This window comes from Geospiza fortis, unplaced genomic scaffold, assembly GCF_000277835.1.
Source record: "Geospiza fortis unplaced genomic scaffold, GeoFor_1.0 scaffold403, whole genome shotgun sequence".
Taxonomy (NCBI): domain Eukaryota; kingdom Metazoa; phylum Chordata; class Aves; order Passeriformes; family Thraupidae; genus Geospiza; species Geospiza fortis.
The window spans coordinates 3,096,665-3,120,623 of NW_005054336.1; the positions used below are offsets into that span (position 1 = coordinate 3,096,665).

The following is a 23,959-nucleotide window of genomic DNA, read 5'->3' on the forward strand; positions in this document are numbered from 1 at the left end:
GGAGGGAGGGAAGAGGGGGAGGGAGGGAGCTCCCTGCGAGCGGCCGCTGGCAGGCGAGTGTGAGGGGTCAGCGGTGCTCCTCGGTGACCAAAACAAAGGGAGGGAGGCAGCGGGCCGGTCGGCGGGGCCGGGGGCTGCAGCGGTGAGGTGCCAGCAGCCTCGCGCCAGCTGTATTTCCATCTTCTCCTTCAAGGATATTGTCCGAGTAGGCTGCGTTTGCTCGAGTGCGAAGGGAACAGCACAAAGAGGTAGTGGTTTTCGTCGGTAACTTTGTGTTTGGGGAATTTTTTTTGTTTCTTTTTGTTTGTTCGGGATTTTTTTGTGTGGCTTTGTTTTATTTTCTTTTTTCTTTTTTCTTTTTTTTGTTTTAAGCGCCTCATCTCTTAATTTCTGTCAGACTTGACGATTTGAATATGCGCAGCAGGCTTTTAGTCCACTTAAATGTGATAACTGTTGCTGGCTGAAAGGATATGCAGTAATGCATTTTCCTTTTTTTGGTATTGAATTCTGTGGAAAGAATGGGCTGATACCTCTTTTAGTGAAAGAGAACAATATGGTTCTGTGCTGGATGCTCTGGACGCTGATATTGGTGTTGAAATACGAGGGCTTGCTGTTCATCCATAAAGGATCAGGGTGCTATTAGAAGTAGAGGGCCTGCATAATTAAATGAAAGGCTCTGCCAGGAAAGCAGTGTAACATTATGGTTGTTTCTGGAATTTGTGATAGGCCCAGCTTATCATAACTTTAAAAGGTCAAGCGTAGCAATGGATAATGACATGGTTTTCCCCTGACTTAGTGTAAGGGAATGTGATCAGTGATATACACTCAAACTGCCAAAACCGTGGGATAGTAACAAAAAAGTTTCCCTCTTGTTTCTTTTTCTTTTGATCTGTAATCAGGTTGGTAAAAGTTAACCTGGTAACGTTTGCCCCCTTTTTTGAGAGCTCAAATTGCATTTAATTTGAAAACATTTGAAATTAAGAGAGGAGGTGAAAATATTTAATTTGTGTCTTATTAGAATACAGGTTAATGACTTCATAGCTTTTCATTTAAAGGAGACTAAGGGAAAACAAAGATTGAACATATGAAAGGAAATGCATAATGTAGTGAAAATGAGAAGAGTCTTTGCAAGGAGCTGCAAGCTGTGAACTGTGGATCTGTGCTGAGAGTATAATGTAGTAGTGTTTTCCATAGTTAACCCTTCTTTTGTCAAATAAAGGTGTGTGGCTTCCCAACAACTTGCCTTTTCTGTTCTGGAAAGAATTTAAAATCAGATGTAGATGCTTCTCATATGACTTAATATGGCTAGTCAGCAGGGTGTATATATTTTTTTAATAGGTGAAAGAGACATGTATTGATAGCTAGCATGAAGTTGTGTTTGTCCTTCCCTGCACCAGGAGATCAGGTAAAATTTATGAGAAGAGCAGCTGTAACAAATAAGTTCCAGTTAATTTCCTAGTAGACAGTGGACTTCAGTATTCTCTGGAGATGGATGTGAATTAATGTAGAGGCACTGAAGCACATTTTGTGCTCCTCATGTGAGTTGTGGGGAAGGAAGCTCGGAGATGTGATTAGAGGCCAGCATGGATCTTGGATTAGGTTGTGATTTGGCTGCATTTTTGTGCGAGCGGCCACTGGCCCTGCTGCAGAGTTGGTTTCACCTTTTCACAGGCCTTCCTTGCCGGAAATGGAGGGGAAGTGTGTCTGAGCAAAACACAACAGGAGAAGAATTATGAAACCACAGGTATGGCTGGAGAGATAATCTCCATGGAGGAGTGAAATCAAGATGCTTAACTTTCCTTGAGAGAAGGAGAGCTAATGATGAGGGCACTCCTGATGAGTCTGGACATACTTCATTAACTAAATATCTTCCAGGATATCACTACTTTGCTTACGTTTTAGATCTATTTATTGTTTAAATTCTGTGGAATGCTTACAGAGGTTGCTGTTCTTGCAGAATAACCTTAAAGAAGAAAACTTATTATGGGATTTTGATCAGCTCTGAAACCCTTTTCCTTCCCCATTTTTCCCAGAGCAAGGTAGCACGTTGTCTGTTATTTCTTTCATTGTGGTGGTGCATGCTCACGCTCCCTTAGGTCTGTTGCTGTGTATACTGGATTTGGATAGTGTAGAAACCCAAAAGGCAGTTGCTGCATTCACAGAGGTGCTGAGGATACAGTTAAAGGGAATTATGGTTGGAAAAGGTGTCTTGTGACCCGGTAACATTGTTTTCTCCCTGTACCTTCATGTGCAAACACATGATCAACCCCAAACAAATGGCTCTTGCAGTACGTGACTGCTCTGTCTTTCTTCCCTGTGTACTAAATGTGTTATTTGGTAATGACCTTTTAAACTCTAATCCTTTCACTATTTATATCAAAGAGATTTAGTGAATTCATATTAAGGGAAAGAAAACTGAACAGGAAGTTCACTTGATGGAGAAGCCAGCTTGTTATTCCAGAGCTGCTGGGAAGGGAGCAAGCTGCTGTATTGGATGAGCCTCGTGTGAAACTGCCATGAGTTTTGTGTGTTCTGAGCCCTTGCTACACCTCCACTCCCCTCATTCCATGTGAATGTTAACTCTCCTGTTTTAAGAAGAGAAGACTGCTGGTATTTTACAGCATCTTACAACTTTTTCATAGTTCATTTTTCTGTAATAAAGGGCTAGTTTGCAACTTCAGACCAAAAAAATTGCAATTAATCAGCAGTTACATCATACTTCCAGAATCTGATTATATCTAGTTGTCATAAGGTCTTTCTATATTTTCCTTTCCTGTGGGATACCACATTTCCAGTTTTGAGGAGGTTTAGGATCTATCTTAGTACAATGCTCTGTGTGTGATTTCTATCTGAATTCTCTTCTGATAAGTCGTTAAAGTAATCATCTGTTCGCTGTGGTTTGTATTTACTAGGAATAAATGAGCTATTTGTCCCACTTTGTGTTTTCTCAGTGGATTAAAAATTTCTCTTAATGTTCTTTGGGCACTTTGTTGTTAAAACTTAGTATCTCTAATGCTTCCAAAAACTATCTGTGCTCATAGGGTAGCTATCATCTGCTGCTGTTGCAGCATTTATGAATCAAGCAGCTCTTCTTGAAAAGTTTCCTGAAATTGTATGGATTGTTAGTGAACCTGACTAGTTCAGTCATGCAGTCTAGCAGTGCCAGCTGAGGGAGTTTGTGTCCCAAGTTGCTTGTTTGCATTTATTCAGTTGTGCTTACGAACAGTTCTGTTAAACAGATCAGTGAACTGAGATGGCTGGGAAAAAAAAAACCCAACAAAAAAACCAACCACCCGTCAAGGGAGTTTTTCTTAACAGAAGTTTTTTCACAGCAGTTGTTGAGACTGAAGGAGTACAGGAATATGAGTGATTTTAAGAAAAAGACACTTGGAAACAAGAATGGTCAGTCTTTTTACTCCTCCAGCCTCTTCACATCTTTTTCCCCCGGCTTTTCCACTTCTTCCTTCTGTAGGATAGCTGTAGAGGTACCAAATGAACACCAAAGTTTTCTAACTGCTGATAAAGAGGTTACAGTTACAAGTGAGTCAAAACTAACCAATCTAATTTTGATAAATACAATGCTAGGTGCAGTTACTGCTTATGGTTCATAAATCAGACTGATCTAGATAGTTGACTTCGGGAGGAAATTTGCCATTCCAGTTGACAATGATGATTAATCTCCTGCTTCTGCAATGTATTATAAACGAATTCATTAAGTAGATAAATTGAAGGTATCCATCTGCCTGTCTTGCTTGAGAATATCTGTGACTATGGTCTAGACTCCAAGGTGAAAATCAGTGAGCATTTTCAGTACTTTGACATCAACTTCTCAAGAAAAGGTGGAAGTGCATTTCTATTTTCAAACTTATATCAGTGTGCAGACACATTTTACTGACTGCCACCACTAACTTCTGAAAGATTGTATGGGTATATAAATACTTTTTTTTTGATTTTGCATTTTAAGTGCTAGAATAAGAATCCAGCACAATGTACTTAACATTGAGTATTAGATGTAAAACCATACATACTGTATGACATACAGTGTAGCTTGGTTGTGAAAGTTAAATGAGATAATGTAGATTTGTATTGCATAAGATTTTTTGAAAAACAGTGCATCTGATGGATATAATGCAATTGTAAGTTCTTGGAGAGAAGTGTTTAAGATGATGGGGAAATTATTTCATGGTTACTAATTTTGTTGGTAACCATAGTATATGTTAGGAAGGTGCTATGAAGCCAGCTTTAAGGAAGACTGGAAAGCAAGTTGCTGGAAAATGTGGAACTTTAACCTTCTTACTTGCCAATTTTAAAATTCAGTTTGCATTTGAACTTCCAACAAAAGTTTTTATTTTAATGGTAGGTGGGACTTTTTGGCATTCCACTACAGCAAGTAGAGCTCTGACAAGACAGACAGGCAAGTTAGTGACATTTTATGCATGTGGCTTTTACACTGGTCTGTGCTGCATTTCTTGTGCAGTGGTTCCAGAAGATACTTCAGAGACACCTACTTTAAGTAACTTATGTCATGTTCATTAAAGTCAACTTGTTAAAACAGTTGACTTCCTACTTAATCGCAGTCAAAATCACTGAGGGAGTGTTTCCCTGGAGAGAAACTTCCTATCCATGTGGCAAGCAACTGTTAAGTTACTGTCAGCCTATTGTAATAAGTAACCCTATTTTCAGTGTCTGAGATAAACCATGAACTGCCACAGCAGGAGCTGCTTTATGAACTGTTTAGTTGTCACTTCAGCACTGCCATCACTCACAAAGAGAGCAGTGTGGACAATGGAGAAGTGCCTGCTTTATTGGCTCACATCTTTGCTGGGTATCAAGGTTCTTCAGGGGCTGAAGCTGCTATTGTGTATTTATGTTGTATAAGTGAATGTATAGATTCATTTAAGTGTTTTGTGCCAGAAAATGATGCACTCTTTTTTTTTTTGTTGTGCTTCAGTGGTGTTGTGAGCCAAAGCTTTGTACTTAAAAGAATACTTTTTGAAGACTTTTTTTAAAATAAAGCTCACTGTTGTTTTTAAAGTGGCAATCTGTACTGGTTATGATAAATGAATTTGTGTCTTTTTGTGTATTTGGTACAAGATCTTTCGCACATTTCTTCAGGTACTGGAAAAGAAAAATAAACTTTCCTGCCTTGTAGCAGGAATAGCTACCTATTTCTAGGCTAGCCTAGCTAGGCTAACCTAGCTTTTCCTACGGTCTTAAACCCCAGAAAAAATTTTGAAAGAAAATCTTTAAACCACTCTGAGGGTAGTTCTGTCAAACCAGTTGTCAACCAGATGTTAGTGCCAAGAAAGCAAGAAATGTCCTGGGCTGCCACTCTGCTATGGTAAACCTATTTTGAATGCTGCATGTATCCTGTCTCATTTGTCAGAGGTTTAGAGTAGAGCTGAGGAAAAGTAGCAGTAACTTGAATCAGCTTTTGTGTAAGAAGCAGCAGAATTTGTAAGATTCTTTATCTGGGAAATCTGGCTGGGTGTTGGGTCTGAACATTGTTACTTGCACCATGAAAAGAGAAGATGGAAAATGACAGTTTAATTTTCTGATGCAGTGATGAAGGATGTCAGATGAAGTGATAGGTTGTCAGCTGTGAAACAAGCCAAAGGATTTTTTTGTTCCTTTGGTCTTCCCTGGTCACCCATCTGAATATTTTTGTGTTTGGGATCAAGCAGGACTTAAATTGGTGACCCAGTTGTGCCTGAGGATGCCAGAGGCCCGTTATAGCTGCTCTTACTGTGATGTCATTGTTAAATGTCACATAGATTCTAAATATATTTAAAGCTGCTGATTTTCTTGTGTGTAACCTTGGTTTAAACTGTTTAATGTGGTATTTGAAGCCATTACCTTTCTAGTTTTATTGTCATATTGTGAGTAGTAAATTCTTTAGAGGGACGATTCCTTTCTCTTTGAAGCTGTAGAGCAACTTCTCAAATATCTGTATAGCAATTCTCAAACTGTATAGGGCACTAATTAGTTTACTGCTTTTGTCCATGCTTTGAGATTAATTCAAATATTTTTGGTGCTGATCATGTACCTAAGATAGCTTGAGTGAGGTGAAACTGCTCTTCAATTATTGTATCCTGTTTAATTCCCTGCTCCTTAACTGTGTTTGCATGCTAGTTACACATACCTGCAGTTTCTAGAGAAAATACATTTGGATACACAAATAGTAACTGTATTACATAGTCTCAAATTCTGGGTATTACTTGTGAAATTCTTCCTTGTGCATTCTGTGGTCCTGTTTTATAATTTTCTCTATTTTACTGCTTTAATTGAAGTGTAGTGTTTCACAGCTAGTCTGACATAAAAGCATATCCACACTTACATATAGATAGACTATATGTTGTGGAATGTATGAGGAAAAATGCTTATTGATACAAATAACTTACAATTTTGGGTTTCATATATGAGGAAAGGTTGCAAGATCTGTTGTTTTTCTTTCCTCTCTGTTACAGTAAGGGTGGAAAATAACAAGGAAAATTGATTTTACATGAGAATTTCCACATGTAGAAATTCTTCCTGTGCTGGAAAGCTCTACAGCTATGCTTAGTGGCATTGCATGGTTCTGTGTTGGTGGTACCTCAGTGTGTACCTTGAGCCAGCATAATGCTCAAGCTGTACTCTCCCAACCAGGCTAATGCAGTTAGAATTGGCTTGGGATCTTTTTAGCTTCCTTGCAATTTTAGAAAACTGGCAGTGATTTGAGTTTTGCATAAGTAATCCTGTATTGAATGTTTTTGATGTGTTTTTCAATGCTTCTGGTGATTTTATGAAGATTCTCTGAGCTGGGGATGAGCATCCCCATCCTCATTTACATTAGTTGATTTCCTAGAACACTTCTCTTCTATAAACTTGTTCCTTTCAAAAAGTGTACACTTGCATAGTAGCAGAGGCACTGCTACTAAAGATGTGTAAAGTTACAAAAGACAAGCAGGTTTCTTGCTCCCTGGAGTTGTTTTGTTGGTATTTCCAGTGGTTCCTTTAAGCCAGTCCTGGTTACCTCCTCTCCTGCTTGCCCCCCTTAGAGACTCCGCAGCGGTGGGAAATTCACTGGTCCAGAAGCGCTCTCCTTCTCGTCGCAGCCACAAGAGCTCAGCGTCTCTGGCCAAGCTGTCGGTCCATGATGGACAGAAAGCCAAAAAGCCACTTTGTAAATTTGAGGAAGGTCAGGATGTCCTAGCTAGATGGTCAGATGGCTTGTTTTATCTTGGAACTATCAAAAAGGTAATCACATTTTTTAACTTCACTGGAGTCTTAAAGTGTCGCATACTGTTGAAAATTGCGGTATTATTGGCTCACTTATGTAGTATTAAATACATTCCTCTGTTTGGTGCTTTTACTCATGGCTTCCACTGTATTCCTGTCTTTCAGATAAACAAACTGAAACAGAACTGCTTCGTCATATTTGAAGACAGTTCCAAATCCTGGGTTCTCTGGAAGGACATACAAACAGGCAAGAACTTCCATGAAGTAGTCATTGTTTGGTATTCTCTTTGTTTAGATTACTGTTACCTATTAAAAAAGATTATTATATTCTTTTATTCTGAAGAGTGATATAATTTAATGTGAACCAGGAACAAAAATTAAACAAATAAGAAAATATTTTCAAACAACTGTCATTGAAGTTACTGTTTTGTTTTGGGCTTTTGTTTATTTGTCTGTTTTCACATGTGTGAGGTGGAGAAGACTTCTAAAAATAATCACATTTGAGTTTGTTTGGGTGAGGGTGGATTAGTTCTCTACCTTTACAGAAAATTCCAGGCCCTAATTTACACCAATTTATATTCTTTGTACTGTTTTCAGTTGAAACGACGTAATATGGAAAGAAACGAAAGCTTGGTGAATCTTATGTTTGAACAGAGTTTGGACACTTAAAAGGAACACCATAACTGTTGCACATAAGAAACCATTACAGGTTTTGGAGTACTCATGTGATATAAAGAAATGTGTAGTTATCAAGTGAGGCACCCATCATATAATACCTTACTGGTTTTCAGACATTTCAATAGTAGTTAATCTTTTTATAGCCTAATGCTAATGAAGCACAGATGATAATTTCTTCTGAAAGTCAGGTACAGTTTCCTCGTTGTACAAACACAATGGAAATCTGCTCTGGCTCTTGTTGATTCTTGATGTTTAAGATTCTTGATGTCTACTTAAAGGAAAAGCTTTGTATTTGTTATAGCAAAAAATCAACTGCTTTATTTATTTAAGCTTGCAAAAAATGCTGTTCTACTGTGTAGTACTAGTTTATAATCTGATTCATTTATCCTAATTATCAAAATTTAATAAATGAGTATGAGGAAAATTTCAAGTTGATGACCCTTATGAATCTCTTCCAACTCAGTATTTATTTTTAGGTATTTTTAGCCTAAATTTGCATTCTTTATTCAGTTACTGGATTTTTATTGTTGATGTTGAAGAACCATAGACTGCATAGTCAATAGGCAATACAAAGCCTATAAATATCTGATAGCTTATCATAAGTGATATAAATATTTATAACACAGTCTGTACAAAATGTCTGAATATATTTTTATTAAGAAGTTTGTCACTGTAACAATGTGTTTCTACAATGCATGCAGCTGTAAGTGAAATTATGAAGAAGGCTGTACATGTGGTAACTGTGTTTCAACTGCAGATATAATCTGAAAAAAATCACAATCTCATTTTTGTCTAGGAGCCACTGAGAGTGGGGAAATGGTCTGTACAATATGTCAGGAAGAGTATTCAGAAGCACCAAATGAAATGGTTATATGTGATAAATGTGGGCAAGGTAACTAGATTTTTTTTTTTCTATTTACTGCATTTTAAAAGGTGTTTTGATTTGTTTCACAAAGGAGGATATTTGCCCGGCTATGACTGACTGCTCAACTGATCTTAAATTTTGTAGCCCTTAGTGGCTATTAACAGCTCAGTGAAAGATGATAATCCATGTTAAAGTGACTAACACCTGTTCTGTAAGTCAAGATTATTTTTTTCTACTAAGGAAATTTAAAAGACCATTTTGAATGTGTTACCAATCTTTTTGTTCAGGTTTTGGCACTTAATTATGGATAATGCCTTATTGTTACATTAAGTTATGTGCTTTTGGCAACATAGTTAATTCTGTGTAAGTTTTTGTCATTTTAATAACAGTGTGGCTGATCATTTTTCATCCAGGTTACCATCAGCTGTGTCACACACCAAATATTGATTCCAGCGTGATTGATTCAGATGATAAATGGCTCTGTCGACAGTGTGTATTTGCAACAACAACAAAGGTATGTTTCTGGAAAAAAATGTTAATACATTTCATATTGCATGCATCTTTGTTTTTGAAATTGAAACAATAAAAAGATATATCATTTTTTTCAGTGATTTCTTTTTTATCTTTGATCTGAACTCAAATTTTGTGTGTTGAGAAGTAATACTATTTTCTTTAGAAATTGACCATATTACACTTTTAAACAAACATGCTAGTATAAAAACATAAATACACCTGATAATATTTGACTTGCAAGTTATGAAAAAAATTAAAACTTTTGTAAAATCAAATGAAAAGCTTTGAAAGTTTCAGAAATGCATGACTGGTTTTTGTAAACTACTGTATCTGTTCTGGCCCAGAGAGGTGGTGCGCTTAAGAAAGGACCAAATGCCAAAGCACTGCAAGTCATGAAACAAACGTTACCATATAATGCAACAGACCTTGAGTGGGATGCAGGTCATAAAACCAACGTCCAGCAGTGTTACTGCTATTGTGGAGGACCTGGAGAGTAAGTAAATGGATAATATGTAAGAACTTTTCTCTACTGCAGCTCCAAACTTGGACTCTCTTCTTCTAGACTTCCTTTTGAACTCGCTAGTTTTTGTTTCTGTTGTGTGTGCATATCAGAAACTGGATGCAAAGTGGGATTTTGAATTCTCTGTACGTTTGTGAAGTACCTCACAGTGGGAAATATATTAATTTCTTTTCTTGTCCCATGAAATATTTTGGTTTGTTTTAATTTTGTCATGTGGCCATCACACTACATTCACATCACACTACAGTCTGTAATGAGCAAGAAATTTTTTTGTCTTGCTACTTTTGATGTGTTGAGTCTGGATGAGGTTGTTTGTTGATGATCTTGCAATTCTAGGCAGAATTTTTCTGATGTTAACTCAGCTCTGTCATAAGTCACAAAAATAAATGTACCTAGAGATTAGTTTATTAAATTTTGTTGGAATAGACCGCTCTCATATCCTGGTTTTCAGTGACTGGCAGGGAAACGATTTTATTTCCCCTCTTACGGCATTACAGAGTCCTCTGCTGGTTCTTTTTTACAAGAAAGGCAAAACCAGGACTTCTTAAGCAGGTAGAGATGAGTACTCTGGTGTCTGCATGCATGAGTGAAAGAATAAGACAGCATTGTAGATTTGAGGTCAAGGCAAGTGAAGAGTCCCACAAAAAGCAAAGTTTTTGAGGGTATACACATAGGACAGAGCTCTGGTGTGAGACTTGAACAAACATGGCTGTCAGCTTTGCATGGTTCCCTTTCTGAAGGGAGAAGCTGAAAAAGGAAAAGGTGTAAACTATGAGGTTTCTTTTGAGGATTCAAGTAGTTGGATCCCCAGAACAAATGTTTGTGACTTAATGCAGTTGTGTTGTGCTTTAGAAAGTAACAAGGAAGCTAAATCTAGTATGTGAGAAGGAGTTTCTGTGGAGTTCCTTAATTTTTACTGAATTAAAAGGTGGATGTCAGAGTAAATTAAATTGTTTTTTTCTTAATTTAATAATTTAATTAATTCTTTTACTAGGCTATCTTTTGTTATTCCTCACTGTCTTTCCTAGTAATTTATTATGGAATTAAATGTTACTGAAATATCCAAAGAGATGACTGTTTTGTAAACTGCAAATCAGTTTGGGTCAAAAGATCCCTTTTTATTTAATTTAAATATAATGAAGAAACATTTGTCAGTAACTTTTTAAACACATCTTGTGTCTCTTTCTGTTGTTGAAGCTGGTATCTAAAGATGTTGCAGTGCTGCAAATGTAAACAGTGGTTTCATGAGGCTTGTGTGCAGTGCCTCCAAAAGCCAATGCTTTTTGGTGACAGGTAAGAAAATTAAGCTGTATTTTGTTGGTTGTGTTTATTTAAAATGTGAGGGAAATCTCACATATGAGCTTTTATTAGGGCATCCGTAACACAACAGTGTTTTTCAAAAAGGGCTTGAGTTTTGAGTAGAAGCTTATACACAGGACATCCTGTGCTTGGGTGCCAGGAAAATGCATCATTTTCATCTCAGTTGAGCAGGATGCAGTGGTGGGTGGTGGAGAGGTCACCAATAGACAGCGGGATTGCAGCTGGTACTGCCTTTACTTTGTATGGGAATCCTTTATACAATAGGTGCAACTTTACACCTTCTGTTCATGTGTGAGGAGTTAGGACAAAAAGAAACATAAGAGTGCTGGTCTGTGCTTTTATTTTAAGAGGAACTTGGAGGACTTGCAGCAGATCAAAGAGGAAAACTGGAGAATAGAATCAAAGAGCATTTAATTCATTATTTATTATAATTTTATGTGGCAATTTTTCTGGAATGTTTGTATGAAGGAACTGAGTTAAAATGCATATTTATGCTTTTGTGCTGGGGACATTACAGAGCATCTTAACTGATACAGTCACAGGTTGAAGGACTTTCTCAGGCAGAATGAAGCAGTGGTAGCAGGATGAAATCAAAGTACTTTGTATCTGGCCCAGTAGGTATCAGCGCAGATTATAGAAGTTGCTGAAGTAAAGAATAAAGGCACTCACAAATACTATATGGCTGTGTTTCTAGCTTGCTTAACTTCCTTTTTTTTCATGATCAGGGTGTTAAAACACTGTGTGTATGAGCACCCATCACCCAGACACCTGTACATATATGTTTGTATGTGTTTTTAGGTTTTATACGTTCATTTGCTCAGTTTGCAGTTCTGGACCAGAATACCTCAAACGTTTACCCTTGAGATGGTAAGTATGAATTTTTAAAAAAAGGATGAGTTGGATACATGTTCTGCTTTTCTTTTTGATGTTCTGGTTCTCCTTGCTAAAAAGGAGATCTGCTTGTTAGCTTGAGCTGTTTCCTGAGTCAGTTTCCTGAGTCATTCTTGCTGTGTGTATGATAAGGGATAAATCTCTTTCAAAGTTTATCTGTAAGGGTAGAGATATATTGTGATTGCATGCTCTTGGGATTCAATCCTGGGATCATTCAGTGGAGTAACAAGCAGCTACTCACTTGTTGTGTATGTGAAGATTGTGATATCTAAATTAAATGTTTCTTGCAGGTTTAGGATCCTGCTGTATTATCTAAGCCAAACATAGTGAGTACCAGAGCGCACATTCTGATAGATTTTATAATAGTTTCCTTGAATAGACTTAATGGAACTAGTCTGTAATAGAAATTATATCCAATTTTGTGGATATATACCTAGTGCTAACAGATACATGGTGGAAATTACCTTGTTAAATGTTAATTCACCAAAATACTTGTATGAATTCAGAACTGATACATTCAAGTAGGAATTCAGACTTACTTACATATCGCATGGTCCAGACCAGTTTTGGAGTTTAAAAAAATACCATGACAATGAGATGAGGCAGAAACGAAAGTGAGGTGCAAAACAGAAGGAATCACTTGAAAAGAAATTGCAGGAGACTTCACAGTGTTGTCTGGATTGAGTGTCTTAAGTTGGGCTTTGTGTTCCTCCACCTGTATAATGCTAATATCTTTTCTACTAAATTGTTTCAAAGGAAAGCAATTGGAAGAAAAATACTTGTTTTCTCTGGTTTTTTTATTCAAATATTCTAGGGTAGATATAGCACATCTATGCCTTTACAACCTAAGTGTTATTCATAAAAAGAAATATTTTGATTCGGAGCTTGAACTTATGGCCTACATTAATGAAAACTGGGATAGATTGCATCCTGGTGAGGTAAGTAAGTAGAATACCCTTTCTTGTTTCTAAATCACAGTGCATACATATGTCCTGAAAGTTGACAAACTGTGAACTGTTTTACGCTGGATAAATCCTTTAGTGCTTTAAAATCTGATAATCCCAAGTAATGACATATTTTTTTATTTCCTTGCAGAAATAGAATGCTTTTTAAGTGGTGCATATTTTTTTAAACTGTAAAATTTCTTCAAGTCATCTATGCAACTAATTACTTGCATGGTGACTTTCCATTACTTAGCTGTTTATTCTGTTGCATATCTACATTCTATTTTAGTTTCATGATTCTTTGGTTACTTTGATATTTTCATGTGCTCTGACCTGAAAATCTAAATGTAGAATTGAAGGCAAGAGTATATTGCATGTGAAGACCACATTCAGTGTCTCTAAGGCGTAACACATTGTTTGTGTTAAATATTCTACTCAAAAATTTCTTCTTTCCTTCCTAATTCTTACAGTGGGGGTGGTCAGTTTGTGTCCAGTTCGTTTTTGATCCTTTTGCAGTTGGATTCAGCTACTTGTCAAGACATTTTTATTTTAGTTCATTACTATACTAGTTATTTTCCCAGCTATTTGATTACTGAGAATTTATCTTAGCATTAAAGAAAATCCATTTACTCAAGTTGATTGACTTCATATTTAACTAAGAGGACCAGTGTTGATCTTGGTTTCTGCATATGAGGTTAGATGCAAAAATTTATGACTTAAGTTCAAAGTGGCATACTGCTAGTAGAGTAAGTACTCTTTTTTGTGCATGAAAATTGTTTAGTGTTTTGAAGGTTTTTTAAATATATGGCATATGATGTGTTGAAATTTTTTATCAGTACATTCTACTTTTATACTTCTCTTCAGTAAATTCATACAACTGTAGTCCATTTCTTATTAGCACTCACAATTTGAGAAGCAAGTGTATGTTCTTGGTTTAAATAAATAACTATTTTTCATAAATAATGGAAAATAGTCTAAACATATGTGTTTTAAACTATCAGTGTCAATTGTTTGATAGAAAGTTAAGCAAACACTAAAGCATTACTAAAAATTAGTCATCAATACATATCTGATTTACTTTGCTATGTATGGCATCTTTTACCTAGTCACATAGAATCAATAAATGTGTCATATCAAGTATTGAGCTTTGAATTAAAAAAGGGCTACAAAGAATGTAATTTTCACACCATTTTTCCAATAGAATAAATTTTTTAGCGATCTTACTGTACAGCTTAAGAAGTATGTAAGCTGTATTGAATTTTGAAGTCGGTTTTTCTTAGTATTGAGGGAAATGTAGAAGAAAATTGTTTGTTCATTTAACATAATATTCCTTATATTTATAAGGTCATGTGGATGGCTGGTCAGAGCAGTGGATGGGGAGAGTGGAGCTGTCATTGACTTGGAGCACATAAGTCATTTTGAAGAAGTTGAAGGGCTGCACTCCTCTCTGTGCTCTTCCCCTTTCTGCTTCCAATCCATCCATGCTCAGTCTGTGAAAAACATGTAACTAAGGGGGAGGAAGGAAAGGGCAGATCCAAAATAACTAAACTCACTTCTTTAATTAGTATTTTCAATTCTTTAGTATTTCTACACCTTCAAGGGAACTATTAATTTGAAGTCTGAATGCTCCACTTTTAAAGGTCTAGATTTTGAATAAATTCATACAAGCTGTATTGAGGAAATTTAAATACCTTATTCTGAACAGATTTTAAATGTCTTTCATGAAGTTGGCAAAAATTGGCTTGAAAAATCTGATTAAATTCAGTTAATTAGGGAAATGAGGGAAACAGAAATTAGTCACAGAAATAATTGACATGTACAATATAATGATTTTAGGGGTTTTGTGATCTCCTTAAATTGCCACTGTTAAAAATGACATTTTAGTTTCCTTCTCCACCTATTTGTACTTGAGTAAGAGGAAAAGGCTTTTAGCTGTAAGTAAGACAGTAGTAAATGGTGGAGTTTTCAGAACTCCTAAGCCAGTAATTTTTAACTTGTCATTATTTAGAAAGCAATAAATATGTGGCAATTTCCTGTAGTTTAGTGTTGCAAGACCTCTAGGTAGCAATGGATTGAACAGAATGCATATGGTGAAGATGGAAAACAAGTTGTTACTTTCTTTGGCTAAAACCTCTTGAACAACTCCATTAGTCTTGGTAGTCAGGTAAACTATCAGTCTTGCCCATGTTAAAAGGTTGGGGTTTATGAGTATATTTATTCACTTACTTTTAGCTGTTAGCACGTTGCATTCTTTGACCTTTTCTCTCTGTCTTCTTTGCTGAGGATTGTATTCTTTAAAAATTATCTAATCCTGAGTTTTTTGTTGGGTTTCTTTGAGCTGTAAATGTTGTACAGTGTGGTCTTTAGTATTCATATTACAGTGAAGCTTATAAAATGCTGTCAGCTCTATAATTAAAGATAAATTTACAAATTTTGGCATAGCAACTGGAAATAAAGGTAGTTCTGCTGGAATTGAAAAGTTGATAGATAAATATAAATGTAAACCATCTAATTTTACATTCTGGTATATAAATGTTGTGTCCATGTGATAGTCACTACCATACTTGTTATACTTCTCTCTGTAATCAATTTGTGCAATTTTTCAGAGAGATGATTTCATGTTTTGAAAGCTTGATAGGGACTAGTTACTCCAGGCTTTGGTGAAAGGAGGGAGGTTAGATTGGGTCTTGGCTAAAGGGTCATGAAAATACATCTACTTGTTAGGGGTTTAATTCTAATAATTTTTCAGTGTGTTTTCCTTTCTTTTTTGTACAAGTTGAATAGTATTAAAACATATGAATTGGGTCCTGTGGCAGGATTTTGCCATAATTATAATAAATAATTAGGTTGTTTTGTCTATATAGTTATCCTCTGTTTTGCAATCTCAATTAATTTAGGAGTATATACAGAAGATTTTTTGTTAGGAGTCCTGGGAGATTGCTCTCCCAAGCAATCCTAGCAAGACTCCCAAGATCCTAACAATCTAGTGTTATGTTCCCTCGTTATATGAAATGTTTTGGAGATATTTTTCTTGTACTTCTTAAAAGTGAAACTCATTCCATGTCCTGGGCTTGATTCTGGCATTAATTCTGTGGATGTAAATCACAAAATATATGGGATTATGGTTAATATGCCAGCTAATATTTCCTTAATGTATTTCACATCCAAATCTATAGTTACAGTGACTAAGAGTATCTGGAATCTTTCTGTTACTAAAGAATTTGAGAGGTTAAATAATTTCTTAATACTTTACAGCTGGCAGACACACCAAAATCTGAAAGATATGAGCATGTCCTGGAGGCATTAAATGATTACAAGACTATGTAAGTTATTGGTACTTGTTGTTTTAAATGTTGTTTGCCTGTTTAATCTGACTGAGGTTACAGTCTTCAGTCTGTGATAATCACTCTGGCTGTAGATAGCGTTTTAAGTTTTAAATAATGTTTCTATTTCAAACTATAACATTACATAGCTATTTTGATTGTGACCCAGACCAAGAGAAAGAACTGTTTTAACTTCCACTTCACATTTTGTTTTTGAGAAGGAGGATTGCAATGGGGTGAAGAAGGGAATAAAGTAGCATTTAAATGAATATTCTCTTTGCGTAATTTTGTTTTGCATGTACCCTGCTATTGTAAAAGTTGTGTTCCCTGGGATCAGAATTTTAACAATTAATTTAACATCCATCTAGGTTTATGTCTGGAAAAGAAATAAAGAAAAAGAAGCATTTGTTTGGCTTGAGAATTCGAGTTCCTCCTGTGCCACCGAATGCTGCTTTAAAGGCTGATAAAGAGCCAGAAGGAACTTCACATGAGTTCAAAATTAAAGGCAGAAAGTCATCTAAACCAATCCCTGATGTGAGGTAAAGTAACCCAGTCATTCTAGCTGTGTTGTGGTTAATTGGGGCTACTTTGGGTATTTTTGGTGCTAACAAAAAAGGCCTTTTCTTTGTAGAATGTTTTTTTAAAAAATTAATTGTAAAGGCAGATTATTTGTGAGAACAAGGTCTTAGAACAAATGTAGTTAACTTTCTATTAGGATTCTTCTAAAAAATCAACATGGAATTTAGCAGTAAGAGCAATAGAAAATATCCCAACTTTGCTGTCATTTGGGAAACAAAACCTTTTGCCTTACTGGATCTCTCAAGCAATAATCTAACTAGAATTCATAGGAGGTATGTTGTGAAATAGTAACTTGTATTGGTAAATGTGCCGTCTTTTTCACCAAGAATTGTCATATGAATAAATGATATTTAATACTTGTTCATTCCTCTTCAACATTTGGGGATCAGTAATGTCCCTAGAAATACATTGAATCTGTTATGTTACTATAAAGGCAAAACCAGCTTTTGTACCTGCGAATTTTGATTTGCCAGAATCACCTCATTTAATACAATGTTTTAGAAACAAGCATCTGATTGTTATTCATTGCCAAAGGAAAACATGTATTCAATGAAAACTAGCATCAGTAATACAGAATAAAATACAAATTTTCTTCTAGGGAATTAAGTAATGGTATAGAAAGAAAGGGGAAAAAAAAATCAGTAGGTCGTCCACCCGGTCCCTATACAAGAAAAATGATTCACAAAACTCCAGAGTCATCTCCTCTGGTAAGGATATTTCTTCCCCCTTCCTCCCTTCCTTCTAACTGCATCATAAATGTTGAAGAAAAACATAACAAGTTAACACGAATTTATATTCCCCCCCTTGTTTGCAAATAAAATAAATTTAAAAAATTTAAGTTGAAGTACCTTTTTCGTTCCCCCCTTAGGATAATGAACCAGTTCCAGTGATAGAGAACCCAGCCTTGGAATTACCCTGCACTGTTGGGTAAATAAAATAAAAAAATCCCTCCCACGAAACATTGTAACACCATGTAATTTATCTGTTTGCTTCTGAAATGTCAGCTCAGTTTTTAATGTAAGATTATTTTTTTGCCTGGCAAACCTGTTATCTTGCAAAACAGGAAATCTGATGGAACTGCACATTCATCCAATACCTCAGATGTGGAATCCACAGGTGCTGCCAGTATGAAAGAAACTACCTCATCTAACATTTCCAGACATTATAGGTAATTGCTCATTTACTCTATCTGCTATAAAGATCAAGATTTGCGGTGTATTAATTTTACTAAAATCTTCTCAGAGTAGAGCTCTAAATAGCATGGGGAAACACAAAGAAATAGGATGAATCAAAATTTGTCTTTAATAGTTCTGTTTACAACTCAGAGAGTGAGGATTTTTTGGTACTTGCTAACCAAAATATGTTATTTTGATATAAAATATGTGGCTAAGTGACATTTACTGAAAAAAATTAAACTGCAAATGTTTGCTGAGCTTAGTTTTCTACTCGTGGTCACAAAACAACTGATGTACTCTGAATTAATTTTAGCAGCTTTTGTTTTTGTAGGTTTCTGTGTTCATGTTATAAAATACTAAGTATGCTGTGATTTTCTACAGTCAATAGAGCATGAGAAAATTCTGGCACAGAGTTTATAAATAAATTATTAACTGCAGTCAACTCTCCTGCAAGCAAAAAGTTTTCCCCTTCTCAAGCTCAGCAAATAGAAATTTCTCTTTTATTGACATACGTGGATTTTACTATTTTGTCTCCCCTTTCTGGTTCATGCTGTTGAATGCCTTCATGAGTCATTTTGTGTGCATTATTGATAAAATTTTCAAATAGCTCATGTTTAATTTAGAGTTCTGAAATTATTACCAGCTGTAAGTGTCATACTTACAGTTACCTATCTGTAGGCAATAAGTATTTTTTGAGTGAAAAACAACACAAATTATTACGTGAGTGGCATGGAAATAACTGATGGTACAGCATACATGTTGAATTCCCTTGGAGTTAATGCTGTGGGGTTTTATTTTCAATAGTTTGTCTGCATTCCCTTGGAGTTAATGCTGTGGGGTTTTATTTTCAATAGTTTATCTGACTCGAGAAAAAGGACTCGAACAGGAAGAACTTGGCCTGCTGCAATACCACATTTGAGGAGGAGAGGCCGCTTTCCACGAAAAGCACTCCAGACTCAAAATTCAGAAATTGTCAAAGATGATGAGAGCAAGGAAGATTACCAGTATGATGAACTCAATACAGAGATACTTAACAACTTAGCAGATCAGGAGTTACAGCTCAATCATCTGAAGAACTCCATCACTAGTTACTTTGGTGCAGCAGGTAGAATAGCTTGTGGGGAAAAGTACCGTGTGTTGGCTCGTCGGGTGACACTTGATGGAAAGGTGCAGTATCTGGTGGAGTGGGAAGGAGCAACTGCATCCTGACTGTAGGACTGAACATTATGTTCACTGCACTGTCATCTGTAAGTACAGTTCATAATGCAGAGCCACGAGAGAAATGGTCTTTAAATGTGTTTCTAAAAAAAAACAAAAAACAAAACCAGTTTAGCCTTAACATGTAATTGTTATCATTACAGCTCTTGTGATAAAGACTTATCTTTTTAAAATCTGATCTGAGACTTAAATTTTTTAATCTGAACATTGTTAGATTGTTTTAGGTCGGGATATTTTGGGTTACAATTGCTTAAAAATGTGCATGGTGTTTTAAAAAAGATGACATTTTCTAGAGAACATTCCATGGATACAGTTATTGTGATTTAGAGAAAATATTATGTAGATAGCACAAATATTTGAAAAATCTTGGTTTGTTTTCTTACCCAAATGTTTGCAGAAATGTATTTCTATTTCAATACTTTCTAGATTTCATAAGTGCAGTGTATATAATGCCTACTGAAGACTGTAAAATACTGAAGTTTTCTTTCAAACAAAGTGTAAAAAAAAAAAAAAGAAAAAAAATATATTGAGCCTGTAAATTGCTCTGTGACCAGACTTCATTGTCGTCTTAATATATTCAGTGTGTGTGCGTGTGTGTGTGCTGTATACTGAGGTGTATATGCACACACAGCCCTGGCGTGTATATAGATGTGTGATTGTGACCTATGCAATACAAATTATGGGATCGGTCAGCTTCTGAGAACACATCCCATAATTCTTTTTTCAGGAATAGTTGCCAGTATTTACACAGCAGCATTTCTTCTCAGGCTTATTGGGTGCTGTTGCTTTTTATGTACTAAGGAAAAGTGTCCAACCAGTGCAGCGTGTTCTGGCAGTGGGTGCAGTCGATGATGGTCATGTGCTCTACATTCCATTATTTTCCATTTGAATTAACCAATAAAAAATAATGCAGGATCTAAAGATTTTGAAATTAATTCTACTGGATATAACAATTTGGAAGCTCTTGTGGCACTCTGATTGTAAATTTCATGTCCCAGTTATAAAGTAAGTTGACAGGAGTCATGCAGGATTTCTACATACCCGTAGAACAGTCATATTTTGATAAATGTAATATGAATTAAGTGTATTATTGCACAGGGTCAACAAATGTTGCCATTTGAAGTAACGTTACTGATTTTATTACAACATTACCTCTTTTGTGTTTATAAAATGTACCAAGTTTTAAATTGGTAAGATTATTTTACTTGTTAAAAAAAAGTCAAAAAGTCTCTTGCCAGTATTAGATATTTTTTCTTTGTCTGCTACTTTTGAGGGGGTTTTAGCCAAAGAGTAAACAGAAGAATATTTTTACTTTGGTGGTTATTCACTGTACTGTATAAGGTTAGTTTTCTTACATGCTTACAGTTTGCCACCAAAATAAAATTATGTAACATTAGCAAATGACAGTGTGGTTTAAAGTGTACTGCCTGAGTTAGTACTTATTTATTCCATTACTTGGTTATTTGACTTTCTCTGCTCGTCTTGAACATCTTGAAAAGGTGACTTTTTTTCTGAATTTTTTTTGTCACCTTATAGCCAAAGGAAGCAGAGAAAGCTTTTTATCCTGTGTTTGGCTTATGGCTGGATGGGTTATATTAGCTTTATAAAAATGCTAATTAAAAACTCCCACTTCTGTTTACCTTCACTAAAATGTGTGGGTTTTTTCTCACACCCTCAGCTATTAATTTAATGTTGCCTTGCCTATAGCTGCAATATTTTGATAACACAGCAACTTCATGTTAATTTTTGAATGTTTATATCTTGAGATAATGCAAAATGTAAAGCCTTTGTAACCTTACTCACACCATCTGTATTTGTCTTTATTGTTTCACTTTATCCAAGTCCTTTAATTCTAACTGAACACCAGCAGTATTTTTCATAAATATTCATTTAAAGATAAATATTGGAATGTACTTGGGGACTTAAGTGGGGGAGGTGTGGGGAGAAAATACTTGTCAAACTTCAGCTGTCCATAGGCCTAACTATTGTGAATGTTGTTTTCATTTTATTACGGTGGTTGACTTAACTCTGATGTTCAGTTTGTATTTTTGGAATTGCTTTTCTCTTAGAATTAAAAGACCAACATTAAATGTGTGTATTTTTTGAGAGAGAAGAATGAGTTTTGATTCTGTACTCTTGTGAAGCACATACTTGGTGGCATCCTCCCATCCATCACTTCCCAATCTCTAGCTTTCCTGTTCCTGTCCTGGACACACTTGCCCTGCACATAGACACTAACTGGTGTTCCAGCTATGGTTGAGGGATGCTTTGTTACAAGGTGTCATGTACTGGAAAATGCTGCAATAGTGCTGCTGAAGATAGAGCTAGAGTAGTAATTAAAGCACACCTACAAATGCCTTTCTCATTTTATGTGAATTTCATTGTATGTAGTAGTGGTGTGTCTAAAGGAAAAAGACAAATGTTGCTGTATGTAATGATTTCATTTTGGTATAACTCGATCATTGTATGTATGCATGTGTGTAAATATATGTAATTCAACTTTGTTGTGGTCACTGATTTACAACCATTTCTATGTGTATATTTAATATTTTTCCATTATGTTTTATTTGTATTACAGTAGTATTTAGATAGGAGAAGTCTCTTGTGACAGTTCTAAAAATATTGGTATCGCATGAACAAGACAGCAAAGAAATAATGGCACAATGCTGGTCAGAATTGTAAGATATGCATCATAGCAAACTATTTGTCAAATCATTGTTCTTAACAATACTTCAACAGGAATTTTGAATAAAACTATGGTTTTTCTATGCATAACGCATTTTGAGTGAGATTACAAAGGAATTTTGAAAAATCTCTAAGCATGGTACATGAAATGAAGGTCAATATTTTAATTTAACATGATGAAGACAAATACATTAAAAAAGGCCTTTAAAGGTGAAGACAAGCACTTTATTGTCTAGAAGGCAGGGAGATAATTTAATAAACAGAAAAATAGTTTGTCTTTAGAACATCCTACTAAAGTGATCTTTAGTGTTATATTTTAAAAGGAAATTGGTGAATGGAGATGGAACATACCAAGGCTGATGATGGAGCAATAGAACAGAGTGATAAGGATAAACTGGACAGAAGCATCAGTTCTGTGCACAAAGGGAAGAGAAGGGGTCTTGCAAATGCTGTGCTGGTAATGTGTTCAGGCACATCTCTAGTTGGATCATATCTGTCTGAATGAAAAATAAGGGCATGATGGAAGAAAATTACATTTGTAGAAATGGAGAAAAGGGTTTAGGAAACATTGAAACATTGTTTGGTCAATGTTGAACTTAAATACCCATATTGAGGTGTCAGATCTATTGATATCCTAGTTTAGTTAGAAAAACATTAATGCATGAGTTAAACTTTGGAGTTGTCAATGTTTGTAGAAAAGCTTGCTGGTGTTTTGTTTGGGTTTTTTTTCTAAATTGGATCATCTATAGGTGAGGTGTGGTGAAATGAAAGACAGGGGAAAAAAGTCTCCTTTGGAGTCCCTGAAGGAAGTTGGAGGGGGAAACAACTGTCTTTTAGCAAAGGTAGTGCAGGACAATAGAAAGGAAAACAAAAGACCTATACCAGTACAAGCTGTGCACAGTCTGAGAATGAGCTTGAAATTTGATGCTTTTGCTGTCTTTCAATTTTGTCACTCAGCAACAATGAAACAAGATTTTTGTATTGTCTTGGTGTTTTGATGTTCTGCATTTTTGAATCCCTTCATGTTCTCAGCTAGCCCATCTCTGCTATTTTTAAAATCAGGTTTGTACATATTTCAGTATTGAGATCCATATACCATAATATCAACAATTGTTCTGGTTTTCATTAGTACCAAAATATTTTGCTAGCAGATAGTAATTTTTCAAATACAGCTGTAGTTCATACCATTCTTTTCATATAATCATCTAATCTGTTTACTGATACTATTTCACTAGTGTGTGATTTTCTTGTTCTAATTTATGTTTCCAGCTTCTCAACTTGACAATATTCAGATTACTTCCCATTGTTAGCTACTTAGTGTTTGGCACTGATTGACTTCCATCTGGTTTTGGTTTCCTAGTCTTCTGCTTATTTAATGTTCACCACAGTACCTTCCAAGCCTGACATCTGCAGTTTTACTCCTAACAAGCTCATTTATTTCAAAACCACTTTTAAAGCAGGAAGCTAATTAATAGTTATACCTTGCTCTAAATAAAGTTTCTTCTGTAAGCACCACTTCCAAGTCCTTCATTTGTGCTTTGCCATTCTCTAATGAATACTCACAAAACTTGGCTATTGTTGCATTTGCTTGTGTCACCATCCAGTGGTTTTAATTACTGCTTTGCTATGTACCTGTTTTTCTCATTCATGATCATTACTGGTTGCCTGCTTTGTGTTATTTGGTTGCTCTAATCTGGTATTCATAACTTCACAAATTGGTTGCATAATAGCAGAACTAGAAAGTACTAAGGGTAAAATTCTAAATATCATCAACAATAGTTGGAAATTGTGGGAAAGGGAATTAATGAACAACTAGAGAGGGTTTAACTCCATTAAATCCTTAAGCATAAAAGAAAGGGACTTTTATTAGATGTTTGATCTCAGGTCCCTTTACGTAAGGTTGAAATGTATGGATATATGCTTCTAGAACTTTTCTTTTGGCAAATCTATGCTTTCCTTATGTACCTGTGTTCCAATTTAGCAGGTGGCAGATGGAGAATGAGGATGGATATTGTTTCCAGAAACTTGGT

At 35.6% G+C, this 23,959-nt stretch overlaps 1 protein-coding gene across 3 annotated transcripts; it reads left to right on the forward strand.

Annotated features, from left to right (window-relative positions):
• The first annotated feature begins 183 nt into the window (after positions 1 to 183).
• MTF2 (metal response element binding transcription factor 2) lies at positions 184 to 22,016 on the forward strand. 3 transcript variants are annotated; one of them, XM_031057873.1, is made up of 16 exons: positions 184 to 248; positions 1,672 to 1,744; positions 7,038 to 7,236; positions 7,384 to 7,465; positions 8,693 to 8,788; positions 9,175 to 9,275; positions 9,619 to 9,767; positions 10,992 to 11,087; positions 11,913 to 11,981; positions 12,820 to 12,943; positions 16,205 to 16,272; positions 16,641 to 16,811; positions 17,450 to 17,558; positions 17,720 to 17,778; positions 17,915 to 18,019; positions 18,881 to 22,016. In XM_031057873.1, exons 5-16 carry the CDS (start codon positions 8,713 to 8,715, stop codon positions 19,233 to 19,235), a joined length of 1,482 nt encoding a protein of 493 aa, XP_030913733.1. In that variant the 5' UTR covers positions 184 to 248; positions 1,672 to 1,744; positions 7,038 to 7,236; positions 7,384 to 7,465; positions 8,693 to 8,712; the 3' UTR covers positions 19,236 to 22,016. The 3 variants fall into 3 exon arrangements, with proteins under 3 accessions (XP_030913733.1, XP_005422133.1, XP_030913734.1); XM_005422076.3 differs by lacking the exon at positions 1,672 to 1,744 and having other exon boundaries at positions 219 to 248; XM_031057874.1 differs by lacking the exon at positions 184 to 248 and having other exon boundaries at positions 1,654 to 1,744.
• Positions 22,017 to 23,959: the final 1,943 nt, after the last annotated feature.